This window comes from Cryptomeria japonica, chromosome 3 (assembly GCF_030272615.1).
Source record: "Cryptomeria japonica chromosome 3, Sugi_1.0, whole genome shotgun sequence".
Lineage (NCBI taxonomy): Eukaryota > Viridiplantae > Streptophyta > Pinopsida > Cupressales > Cupressaceae > Cryptomeria > Cryptomeria japonica.
In genome coordinates, this window is record NC_081407.1 from 897,541,558 (window position 1) to 897,555,621 (window position 14,064).

Below are 14,064 nucleotides of genomic sequence, written 5' to 3' on the forward strand. Positions count from 1 at the left end.
CAGCTTCAGCTTAAGGAAATGCAGGATAAAATCCAAACCAATGGATACAATGAAGTATCACTCAGGAAGGAAAAGGAAGTGATTTTGAAGTAGCATAAGATTATCAAAAGAGAAGAGGAATTTTGGAAACAAAGGTCTAGATCTCTATGGCTTAAAGCTGGGGATAGAAACACCAGGTTTTTCCATATGGCTGCTATGAAACATAAGGCTGCAAATAGGATCTCTAAGTTGAGAATTGGGGGAATTGAAACTAGGAAGGACGATGAGATTGGGAATGAAGCCAAGAATTTTTCTTTTCTCTTCTCTCAACGGATAGGGGTGAACTCACAATGTTGGTTCCCATTTTTTGGTACATTCTATTTTTTGCTGAAATCATACATTTTTTAGAAAATATAATGATTTAAGATTTAGGAGGTCCCATTTGAAGTAATTAATTGAAGAGAGTTATATCAAAGGCTCTTAGATCAAAATTTCTTGGATAGAACTTCTTTACTTCTAAATCATACTTGCAATAGAGTCTCCTTTGCATCTATCAAATGTTGATTAAAAACCAATTTTACATTACCTTTTGGGGGGTCAAATGAATTCATTTAAAAAAAAAATTGTTTTTTTATTTAGTCCTTGTTATAAGCTTTCCAAATAGTATAATTTTAATATATTTAATTTTATTAACATATTTTTTTTATTTCTTATGAATGTAGTTTTTTCACCGAACATGAACTTCTTTGTTCAATGCACTGGGAAAAATAGTAGACTAATTCAAAAAAAATCTGAAAATATCTATGCACTAGGTATTGATGTCTTATTTCTAAAAAAAAAAAAAATTCAATTTTGATATATATATAGAACAAGTTATGTGTTCAAACGTACACCTATATCTAAATTATAATTAGTCAGACTTCAAAAACTTAATAAAATAAAAAATATTCAATATATCAATATCAAACCAACTACATGCCCTGGGCATTGATGTTACAAACCAAAATTCAAAAGAATTAAGTTTTTATCATTTATAGAAAAAAAAGTTATGTGTTTTGGGATGCACATCACTCTTAAAAAATGTTGTTTGCTGTAAAAAACTACTTTTTGAGGGAGATGGAAAAATTAATTAAATTTTATTCAAAAACAAAATTTTAAATATATTTAGAATCTACAAACAAGATGTTGCAAATCACTATTTTACATCATCTTCAAATTCTTAATGGTTCAAAAGTAGGTGTTGAAAAATGAATATGTTTTTCAAAATGTTCATCTAAGTGTCAAAGTTGGTCTAAAAGTGGGATACAATGTTGTGAGTTCACCCAAAGTAGCCTTTACATTCATTCTCATAGGGCCCTCTTAGAGAAAATTCTTTCCATCATTAATGATGTTCAGAACAAGGCTTTGGTGGCCATCCCTTCTGAGGAGGAAGTTAAAAAAATGGTTTTCTCTTTTGATGGCAATAAAGCCTGGGGCCCAAATGGTTTTCCGTTGTTCTTCTTTCAGGCCTTTTGGAATATCCTCAATTGTGATGTGGTTAAAGGTGTGCAAGAGTTTTTTGGGGCTATAATTATCTTAAAGGAACTCAATGCTACTTTTTTGGCTCTGATTCCCAAATGCCCTGGGGCTGATTCTATGGATAAGTTCCATTCGATAAGCTTATGCAATTGTTTCTATAAAATTATCTCTAAGATGGTTACTGGTAGACTACTAATGATTCTTCCATCTATAATTTCACCCCAATAGAGTGGCTTCGTTCCCGACAGACAAATCCTTGACTCTATCATTTCTATTCATGAAAACATACATTCGTTGTTGGAATCTAAGAAACAATGATTTTTAATGAAGTTGGACCTATCAAAAGCTTATGACCGTGTTGACTGGAGCTTCTTGGGTAAGGTTCTTGGTGCTTTTGGCTTTTGTGCTAGTTTTATTTAGTTGATTGAACAAATTATCTCAACCCCTTCTTTCTCTATCATTGTGAATGGTGTACCTTCCCCCTTCTTCAACACTTCTAGGGGCATCGGGTAGGGGGATCCCATCTCCCCTATTCTCTTCATTATTCTGGCTGAATGTCTAGGTAGATTTATTAGCAAATTTATTTCTCAAGGGCTTCTTTTAGGAATCTCCCCCTCTGCTGGTTTCAGAGCCTATACCCACCAATAATTTTTTGATGATACCATCTTAATGGGTACTTCTTCAATTAAAGAAGCATCCACTATGAAGAACCTCCTCAATTCTTATTGTGCTTCCTCAGGTCAAACGATTAATTGGGAGAAAAAAAAATTCTTCTTCAGCACCCCGGAGGACAGACATATTAGAATGGCTCGAATCCTTGGGTGCCAAATCGGAAAGCCTCCTTCTATTTACTTGGGTCTCCCTTTGGGCATGAAACCTTCAGAGTTGTTCTAGAATAGTCTTGTTAACAAATTTAGTAGGAAGTTGGCAGGATGGAAAGGTACCCTTCTTAGTCAAGCTGGAAAAATCCAGCTATTAAAATCTTCTCTCCAAAGTCTTCCGATTTATGCTTTAAGCCTCTTCAAAATCTCTAGAAAATTTGTTGATGCTATTGAGAAAATTCAAAAATCCTTCCTATGGTTTGGGGTTTTGGAGAAGAAGAGAGTGGCACTCATAGCCTGGGATAATGTTTGTAAACCCAAAAAGGTGGGGGGCCTAGGCTTAAGAAATAATAGAACCTTGAATAAAACTCTTCTAGCCAAACAAATCTGGAGAATTTATCAGGGAAATGGAGAATGAAATGATATCTAGAAGGATAAGTACTTACAGGAGGTTCCTACCATGAAATATTTCCTTGCTTGTGATCAGATACCAAGTGGCTCTTTTATTTGGAATAGTGTTATCCAGGCTAAAGGTATTATTAGTTTAGGCAATGTTTGGGCCATAGGTAATGGCAGGAAGGTGGATTTTTGGGATGATGCCTAGATTGGAGGAGCCCCTCTCAATAATTGTGCCTCTAAGATGCTCATCCAAACTTGTAAGGAGAAGTTTTGTTTTAAAGTTGTTGATTAATGGAGAGATCACAAGTGGGTGGACCTCAACTCTATTGATCTCAACCTAAAGCAGGTAAACTTAATGATCAACCATGTAATTTTAAAAACCAGAAGGGAAGACCACATGGTGTGGAGCGGTACCTCTTCAGGGATTTATTCTGTATCATCTGATATCCTTATGTTGGCTCATTCCCAAGACCCTAGCCCCTATTGGGCTAAGGCCTAACATCCAGGTTTGACTCCTAAAATTAATATCTTTTTATGGACTCTTTTGCAAAATAAGATTCTAACCACTGATAACTTGAGAAAGAGGGGTTTCTACATCCCCAAAAGATGCTATCTTTGTCTCAATGAAGAGGAATCAGTCAACCACATTTTTATGCATTGTTCTTATGTTCATCCTATCTAGGCTATGTTTTTTCAACATTGGGGTTTGAATTGGGTTTTCCTAGAGGAGATTCAAGACTATTTCAAGCGCTGGCACTACACTACTAATAATCCGACTATAAGAAATTTATGGAAGTTTTCCTTCTCACATATCCTTTGGGGTATATGGAAAGAGAGGAATAATAGAATCTTCAGAAATGATATTAACACCTCTGAGGTGGTGTGGGCGAAGAAAATATAATTGTGTTGAGAATGTGATGGCTAGGGGAGAGCATTACTATAATAATAAGGAGGACTTTGATTCTCTCAAGAGCCGGAACATCCCAGCCTACATGGACACCAACACCAACCAAATCAAAAGAAGTATGTGCAGCTGGTCTTTTCCCCCTAATGCTTGGTTTAAGGCTAACTTCGATGGAGTTGCTAAAGGTAACCCAGGGCCTGCTGGTTGTGGTGGAGTTATCTGGAATGGTGCTGGCTTTTATATTGGGGCGGTTGCCTTTCCCTTGGGGATTCAGACTAATAATCTGGCTGAAGCTATGGGCACCCTCCAAACTATAAAATTAGCATATAATCTAAGTGTCAAAGTGTTATGGTTGGAAGGGGATTCTAAAAATATTATTAATTGCCTCCTTGGTAAACACCAACCCTCATGGATGATTAAAAACATCATTGATTCTGTCAGGGAGTTTCTTGAGGGGTTTGATAAGTGCTACATTTCTCATGAGTACAGAGAGTCCAACATGTGTGCTAACTGGGCTGCCAATGAGGCAGTACAGAGTGAGCAAATCAAGATCTGGAATAGCGAGGCGGAGCTCCCTCATGTGGCACATGACATCTTAATTTATGAAATATATCATGGTAAGCAAGGTTGAATTTGAAATCATTTCCAGAGATGATAGGGGAGGTCATGGCAGCAGGAGTCGGTTTTGTATGCAGCCGAGAAGGAGGTACATTAATAATTGCAGGATCACCTCGCATGCTTTATGGGTGCTTTTTTCCTTATAGAGCGAAAGCATTAGAAATTTCCATTGGCTTCTAGTGGTTTCTCATAGAAATTTCATAGCGAAGAAAGGTATTTGCAGGAATTCACAGTTGACAGATAATAATAACAATATGGATTGAAATCACAAGAGAACGGAGGCAACCACTATTGATAAGTGGAGCAACTGTCCTCAGGTCTGGGTTGTGCTACAAACATCCACAATGACTGATTTCATGGAGAGAATGCAAGAGAAATGGACAAAAATTACAATAATTTTCAAAAAGGGTTGGAATAAAGGCACATTGACCATTGGCAGCAGGAAGGTCAAGGTGAATGAAACCATGATCACTGAGGCAATGGGCCTTCCGATGGATGGCATCAAGTTCTATAGGGATAGGAAGCTTTCAGATGTTGTTGTGAAGAAATTTCCTAAGGATGAGGAGGAGAAAGCCAGATTGGTGAAGGGCAGCCATACTTACTACTTGCCAAAGGTAATTAAGTTAATTTGGTGAAGGGTTTTGCTTGCTATTATGGAATTTATCACTTTATATGGGATATTTACTAGGGTTTACATCTATCATTTTGTTATTCTTAATCTTTTTTAGTATAAAGAGAAAATTTCCATTCCATATTACCTATTATGCGCCCTAAATGTTGGGATAAAGGATACAATTTTCAACCCCAAAACCAATCCTGCAATGTATGAGGGTCTGATGGTGATATTGTATAATCACATCAAGAATACCACTGTCCATCTCAACATTGTAGAGGTTTTTGAGTCGGAAGAGGAATAGGATGATTCAGATGATGATGATGGTGATGGCTATGACATGGAAGCTGAGGTAGAGGACAACCCCCAAATTGCTAGGTCGAGCAAGAGAAAAAGAAAAATAGGGCATGAGCTACAGAACAAAGGGACAACCAAAAGGAAGCAAAGGGGGAGGATGACGATAGCTGGTATGAGGAGGAATATGAGACTGGTGATGACATGGAGACTGATAGCGATGAGGTCCAAATCCTCTCGAGCCAGAAGAAAAAAAGGAAAACTCTAAAAAATGAGGAAGTGGGAACCAAGAACTGGTCGCCTTTCACGATTGGCTCTAAGGATAAGGGTCTGGCAAGGGAGGATACAACCATGAAAGAAGCTCAGAGCTCTGATGTTAGGGAGGTGGGTCTCAAGGAGAATTTGGATCATGCAGGAGATAAGGCCCAGGAAGGCCCTCATTTCGATATTGACCTTTGCATAAAAAATGGAATGGATAGCTTCAACCAGGTTTCCCTCTAGATGCAAAAGGAAATTATTGGCATAAAAACCAAGCAAGCCCAGGAAGCCAAAAAATTTGAGACTTTAGAAGCTATTAGCATTGGTAAATTTAGCTCCCTCCCTAAGTGTCTCAGTGAACTTACCAAAGCAATCAATAATGTTGAGGAGATCATTAATGCTCATCGTAATAGCTTCCAAATCCTGGAGAACAGAGCAGGGGTTACTGAAAAAAGGCTCAAAGGGGTTGAGAAAACGCTCAAGAAGATTGGGGAGCAAAGTCATAAGATCCTAAAGGCTGCCTCTGCTAGTATGAAGGCTCTTATTAGTAAGCTTGATAATGACCATGGGGATAAGGCCTCTGTGAGAATCATTGATGTGAAGGAAGACACCCCTGAAGATATGGAGACCAGTCTTGGCAGAAGAACCCATGCGAGCACCAGAAAAAAGTAAAGCCAAATCAAGGAAATTGATGATATCAAGCGGACGACTGATAATATGGAGCAGCTAGAGGTGGAAGCCACTGAGATGCTTCAGAAATTTACTTATCCTAGGCTCTTTCTCTATCGGTCTTGTTTGTTGTTTATTGTCTCTCGTTTGCTGGTCAGATGTCCTTTTCTTGTTTGTTGTCTTTAGCGTTATGTAGCGCTTTAATGTATATCTTTTGATCTTTTGTTTGTAATGGGTTTCAAGGGCCCATCAAAACCTATTTTCCCTTATTCAAAAATATTTAAAAGCCTCGTTCCATCGATCAAAACAGTTGGTTAGTGGATTTGATGAAGTTGGAAGAAGAAACAATCAATAAAGCATTTCAACTTCCTCCAATTTGAAATGGTTTTTTCTGCTCTTTTGATTCACACATGCCTATATGGATTAATGGTTATGGTCACTTTAATGATTGCTATTTCTACATTTTTCTAATAACAGACTTGTTGCAATGAATCGTATGGTCACGTGCGATTTTATGGTAATGTGAAACGCATTTGGTTTGATAGAGGAGTGAGTATACTTTCTTTTTCAGGTGGTTTGACTTGATTTCATTAGGATTTAAAAACATTATAAGTGTTTTACTAAAACTGTCCAAAAACCCTAGTTCCAAGGGTTTGAGGAGAAAAATTTAAATAGAACCTCCATTCCACCTATGTGAATTGCCAAAATTGGTGGAATGGAAGGGATATGAGTGATATAGATGTTTTTTGAATCATTTTTGTACTAAGTGGAGAATGGAGCACTTTTGGAGCAAAACTAGCCTAACATCTCCATGTGTTAGGCCTAGTGAGCATAGGTAGAAGTGAGGGTTTGGTGTTTAACCTTTGGTTTGTAAAAAAGATGTTGAAATATTCATAATAGGTTCCTATGTGATGTGTCTCACCCTTTGGAGTTGAATTTTGAGGTTTTGCACTTGATTTGAAAAAGTGGCTTAATTAGGCCTGGTTACAGAATTACCAGTCCTTTTTAGAGGCATTTGTTACAAAAAAACCCTACCTAAGTATTTTATATGTTTTATATTCCAAATGGGTATCTTAAAATCCAATGTTTTTGAAGATATCTATCTTGGATCAAGATTTATGATCAAAAAGGTCGGTTGGCAGGGCTACTAAGAGTGTGGTCTAGTTGTGAAGCAACCCACCATGAAACTTGTTGGAGACCCTTAAAAATACATGGAAGGTGTTTGTATTGATTCCCTAAGATGATTTATAAGTATTCCATTGAGGTATTGAACTAATTGGAATCCTACACCAAGATTGTGTAAAACTGGTCTATTGTCAAGTAGCCTATTGAAGGGATGGGCAAGTTGGGAGAAAGATATCAATTTTTTCCCTTTTGTGAGTCCCCTTTGGTGATTGAATTATGTTGTTTGTGATAATATTAACCTTATCGACATAAAATTTCCCACCTACTAGACACCAACTAATTCTTGTGTTCAGAGATCCAAGAGTGCAAATTTGAGAGAGATAGCCATAAGGGATAAAACTATTGATAAGTTCCAATTTCTCAAAATAAGAAATCTATTCCAATACCTCCTTACCCAAAACTACCTCTAAAATCAAAGGAGGCATTGGGGAGGAATTTCACAGTTTAAGTACAAGAACTCCCCAAGGGTTTACAAAGAAGATCTGCATTTGAAATATTTTTTAAGCAGAAATCTAACAGAAATATTTTCAATATATGTGGCAAGTAATTTTTTTTTAGGATGGCTTCAAGTTGGAGATGTCCAAAAATTGGGTAGTTACCATGTAATATATTTTTAGGTGAGCAACAATCCATATTTTTCTATTGATAGAGAACCAATTAAATATCTGAATATTTCAAATAAGTTTCATATTAACAACTCAACCATTATTATTCAAGGATTATTTTTTTTGTAGATTACACAATTTGCAAGTACTAATATATCAACATCTAACAATTAAAAAGTTAAAACTAAACACTTGAGTAGCTAATAGGTAATGGAGTACCATTGTAACAATGAATAATCACACTTAAAATTCAAATACAACATGGGTTTGTTGTATGAATTCAATATTATTTTAATTACAATGTAAATACACACAAGACCTAAAAATCTAGATTCAATTTTAGGTTGAAAGAACTTCTTAGATTGAGGATCAAACAAGTTTTGAGGGGACCCCAAACCCCTTACAACAAGTTTTGAAGGGACCCAAAACCCTCTGGTAAAAACAAGATTCTAGAACCCACAAGCAAAACGCTGCAAGAAGATATAATCAAAGATTAACAACAGCCCACCGTCAACCAACCATCAACAAGGCAACTAAAAATAGGAAAAGCCACCCAACAATCCTAAGCCATTTCATAAAAGATGTCAATAAACACAAGTGATAATAATTTTGCAAGGCTTCCTTAACCTTAAACATGGGTTTTGGCAAGGCTCTCATAACCTTATTACAAAGTTTTTAACCATGAAACCCACAAACATCATGCATCAAGAAATGAAGGCTTCCAAAGAGCATAAATCCATCTCTTCTGAAGAACTCCTCTCCACCTAAATATAAGAGGATCTCACCTTAATAAGAATAGTAGAGGAATAAATCACAAAAAAGAGAAACCACACCCAAGCCTTCTCAAAAACTGAGCATCCAAGGTAGAGGCTAGCCACCAACACACCACTTCCAATCTCTTTCCCATGATATATCACCACCTCCATAGGGAAATACACCACCTCTATAGGACCAATAGAAGATGAAGAGGACAACACAAGGAGCCAACACCTGACCATGGCCACAAAAGAATGCCCCACCTCAAGAAAATATGACTTCAACTCCAAGGGAGTCAACAGAAGGAGCAGGAGTAGAGCAACAAAACCCTCAACCAAAGGGCATCAGTATACACAAGCACAACCCTAGAAACAGAAAAACCCCAAAGCCATAAACTAAAAGAAGGGGAAAAAATGTTATTGGCTTTTTTAGTATACAATAATCTTATTTATTAACTTATTGTATCACCAAAGTTACATAGTCCACTTTTATATTATTACAAATTAGCCTCATTTTATTTTTCATTCTTATAGAACATTATTTGGGTTGATTAAATCCCTCCTTTTCCTTTTTTTACCTAGTATGATTGCTAACAAATATATTCCTTTGAGTGTCTAGAATTATATTATAATATTTTAAAAAAATTCTTCCTATTATTCTAATCGATATATTTTATATTATAATAGTAATTAAGATAATTATGATAGACAACAATGTCATTGTGCATAATAGTGCAATAATATTGGCATGTCATTGTAGGAGGACCATACATACTCAATTTAATGATCTAGTTGGTGACATTTTAGCTTTATTAGGGACAAAGACCAATTCTAGGTTGGTTGGTGTGAGGTTCTCTCTTAATGAACTCTTAAAAATTTGTGCTTTTCTATATCATATTTGTGTGAGTTATGGTTGTACAATAATATTGTACAATTCATAAAAGTACATTGTGATTTTTATAATTGTTTAAAAGTGCATCGAGTTTTGTGGGTTCTAATATTCATTCTTCCTAGATAGTACAATTTTATATACATTGTCTATTTCCAATGCCTACATACTTCTATAGGGAGATAGTTTAAGAAAACAACAACCTTCTTCACTATCTATGAGATACAAGTTATTGAATTCCTTGAGATAGTGATATTATTGTTATATCCTTAGCTAAACCATCTCATCTTTGATAGTTCAATCTTTCTTTTTTATCTCTACAATAATTTTGATTCTTATAAGACTATTATTATGTTTCTACCTTCCTAAAGACTTGTTTGAAACCCTTTTCCATTTTATCCTTGAAAGGAAATTTTCAACCATCCATGAATATTTCCACTTAACCCAAAGAGATAAATTCATGCAAATAAATATTTAAAATCCTCATACAAAAAATAAACAATATATAATAAAATATATTAATAGAATATATGCCCTAAGAAACCCAGAAGGGAGAAAAAATAAACCTCCCAAAGCATCAACCCTTAATGTATTATTCAACAATAAAGTGTACAATACATTTTCACAGTCTTCATACACACATCTAATACATCAAGATCTCTATATCCATTTCAAGTGAAAAAATAAAATGAGAATCATGTAACCAAGAATCTAAATCCATTCTTTAAACCCTCACATGTTCAACCTACAAGAGCTGCTCATACAAGCCTTAGCTAGACAGCTCACTCATTGGGAGATCTGGTGGCAATTGCCCTCACATTATCACTATTAGAAGATGGGTCTCTCAAGTTTGTAAACTAAAAGGACAAGTTAAGGTAATAGCAATGTCAAATAGTTGTTTCATTTTTTGTCTATAAGAAAAGTACTAGGACTATTTGTGATTGTTTGTATTTCCTAGGCTTAAATGGCCTTTGTCTCTCTATGTGATCTCTTATTTTTAACCCTCTAAATGATATTAAGATCTCTATTTAGGTTCAAGTTCCAAGGTTACCTTTGGAATTTTTGAGCCATGGGACTCTTGTTTCCATTGCCAACTCTTTTGGGAAAATTTGTGTTATTGATTTAATTCTCAAGTCCATGAAATCTTTTTTATATGTTATATTTTATGTGCTTATGGAAAGAAACAAAGTTCTCTTGAATCAATCACTCTATCTTCTAAGTATGGGAAATAGGTGTACGAAGTTGAACTTGAATTTTTTTAGAAAAGTGGGTCATGCTATGTTCACTTGTGTGATGCTGAATAATAACCCTAAAGTTTGGAGGAAAACAAACCATTATGACCAGTCTAATCTGCAAATCTCAAAAAAATAAATGATCAATAACAAGGGAGAACAATCCCACCCCTAAAGCTATGAAAAAGGTGTGAGGAAGTATCAAAGGGTTTGTTGGATTCTATTAGTCACAAAAAAAGGTGCTTGGGGAATAAGGATCAACCTTCTTCCTATATTATTGAGGAACAAATGATGAATAATATGAGTTCTGAAGATATTTATGTTTTATTTTTTCAAAAAAAACTCAAAGTTTTTAATAAGTTCAAAGTCTTTAAGAATGTCATCGAGAAACAAATAAAAAATGCATAAATAATATCAAGAGTGATAATCGTAGAGGTTACAACTCAGAAGGATTTTATTTTTATATGGATGTGGGAATCCAAATATAATTCATGGATATTTCCACACAACCTAAAACAAAATGGATTTGGTAAACGTAATAAATAAATTCTATTCAAATACTCAAGAATCATGATGAAGAACATTGGATTATAAAATGGTTTTTTGTCTAAGAAAATAATTCTATAGAATACATTTTTTAAAGAGTCCCAACCATGGTAGTGATTGAAAAAATATACAAGAAGTTTGGTGAAGGATCAAACCAATAGTAATCCATATTTTCTTATTTGGGTATGCAACATATGTGAATATTTCCAATGAGAAAAGGATGAAGATAGAGGTGGAAATTTTCTTCAAGGTGTATGAAGCTACTAAACACTCAGTGGCTATTGATAGAGATGACGTATTTCATGATAGAACTAGCATAAAAGATAAATTGGGGGATATAATCATCCTAACACTAATTTGAACCTTGATTTATTACAACCATTATACAAAGAGATTTGTTGAGGTAGTGATGAAGAATAATGTTTTAAAAAAATTGAAGAATAAAATTGAGCTAATAGTGCATGAATAAAATAACTTATAAAAATATCTACTACAACTTTAAAGAAAAGTATAAATTCAAAAACATTCATTTGAAGGGAATTGAATTAGTATTTCTTTTCCTTATCATTATTCGTATTTAATTGTACAATAGCCTATTTGAAGTGCTAAATAGTCTTAAATTAACTAAGTGGAAAGAGGCATTGACTTTTGAATATAAGTTTGTTTTACCAACAAGACTTTGAATTTAACCACACTTCTTCTTAGCAAAAAAACATTAGGTCCAAATAGTTATTTGATAGAAATTTAAAGTGTTGGTATATGGAAACTGATAGGATATTGGGCTTAAATTTTTGGTGATTTTGTCGGCATGTTTTTCTCAAATTAATAAAGGAGTTGATTATTATTTTGCTATTTTGTAATGTAAATCGATCTTTCTAAATAGTTAAAAAGATTTTATAAAAAAGTGGTTATGTAATGTGAAAAATCATCATATTATTATTTTCTTTTTGTTGGATAATAAAAAGGAGTGGATTATTGTTTCTCTATGGATGTAGCATGCATTTAATGAACCACATTAAATCTATTTTTTATTGTGGATTTTTATCGTTGCCCCTTTTATTTTGCATTATATTTGATATTATTTATTGCTCTGGTCTACCTAAACCCTAACTCAAAGAAAATGAAACTATTAATTAGTACAAGGATCAATTAGTAGCCAAGGGTTTTACAAGTAGAAAATATTGATTGTCATGATATATTTTCACATGTGATTATATTCATGTCTATTCATTTTCTGCTTATTATTAGTATCATTTATGACGTTAAAATATATCAAATAGATATCAAAATTTTCCTCAATTAATAAATCAAAGAAGATAATTATATGAATTACCCACACCATTTTTTGGTCTTCAAGAATGAAGAGTTGATGTTAAAGTTACAAGAAAACCTATGTAAACTAAAACAATCACAATGAACTTGATAAAAATAAATCTACATGTATTTATATTATGTTATTTTTATAAAAAATAATGTTACTTCAAATGTTTATGTGATGAGAACATATTCATTCAAGATAATAATCATATATATATATATATATATATATGATTGAGTCACTATAATTAATAATCTTAATCATTTAAATAATACTAAGACAATGTTAGCTTTTGAATTTAAAATGAAAGATCATGGGGAGATAAAGAGAACTATTATTTGACTTGTTTAAGCACCATAAATATATTAAGAACATTCTAAAAATGTTGCATATGAATATCAGCAATCTAATTACTACATTTGTAGAGGCTAGTGTTGAACTAATAGTTTATGTCATCAAAACTACAAAAGAAAAAACTAAGAAGAAGAGAATCATATATCAAAGCACATAATGCATCCATAACCTTACCTACAAAATGGTTTGTACAAGTCCTAAAATTATATATGTAGTGGGAGTTTTCATCTAGAACTCTTAAAATCTAAGAGCACAACATTAAGTTATTGTTAAAGAGAGCATTTGAATATTTGAAATAGGTATCCTTTGATGGAATTTTTCCTTTAAGGAAATAAATTTGCTACACATTTTTATGAGTGATGGGGGTATTGTGACGTTCATTGGGTGAGTGATATTAATAGTCAAGTGTCAGTAACCAATTATTGCTTCTAGATTACGAATGGCTCAATTGGCTAGGGAAGTAAAGAGCATAGAGGTTAAACATATGATACCAATGCTAGTAATGGAGAAGTAGCTGGCTAAGAAAGTTATTCAAAGACATGAGACATGCGCACAACCTATCATCAAAGTAACGTAGTTCTAACACGAGATCACAAGTTATATGCAAGAAGAAAAGATATAGAAATCCAATACCATTTTGTTTGCAAGAAAATTAAAGATTGTGAAGAGCAGCCAACGTTTCTTTGGCACTAAAAGTATGTAAGCTGACTTGTTCACCAAAGATCTCACAAAACTTACGCATAATCACACATTAGGAAGATTGGAATTTCAATAAACTAGCTACATACAGATATTGGGTGAAGTACGAGAGTTGGGATAATTACGTGCCATCACTAATAATATAGATTAGATAGAAAGTGAATTAATAGATGTTCTAGATTGGATAGAAAGTGAATTAATAGATGTTAAATTAGTGAAAATTTTATTCAATTCGTATTGCTCTTTAATCAATCTTATTTCAATCAGTAAAACCCTAATCTGTTGGGTCGCACTCCAATCAATAATCAATTAATGTTTGTTACAATTAAAACCAAAAAAAGTATTATTGTGTGTCCATTAAATTAAAACAACTGAGATCAAGAACGTTCATCCAAGCTGGGCAATCCA

At 33.9% G+C, this 14,064-nt stretch overlaps 1 protein-coding gene across 1 annotated transcript; it reads left to right on the top strand.

Annotated features, from left to right (window-relative positions):
- Positions 1-3,574: 3,574 nt before the first annotated feature.
- LOC131066407 (uncharacterized) lies at positions 3,575-4,252 on the top strand. Its single transcript, XM_058001164.2, has one exon. The coding sequence runs from the start codon at positions 3,575-3,577 to the stop codon at positions 4,250-4,252; it is 678 nt and encodes a 225-aa protein (XP_057857147.2).
- Positions 4,253-14,064: the final 9,812 nt, after the last annotated feature.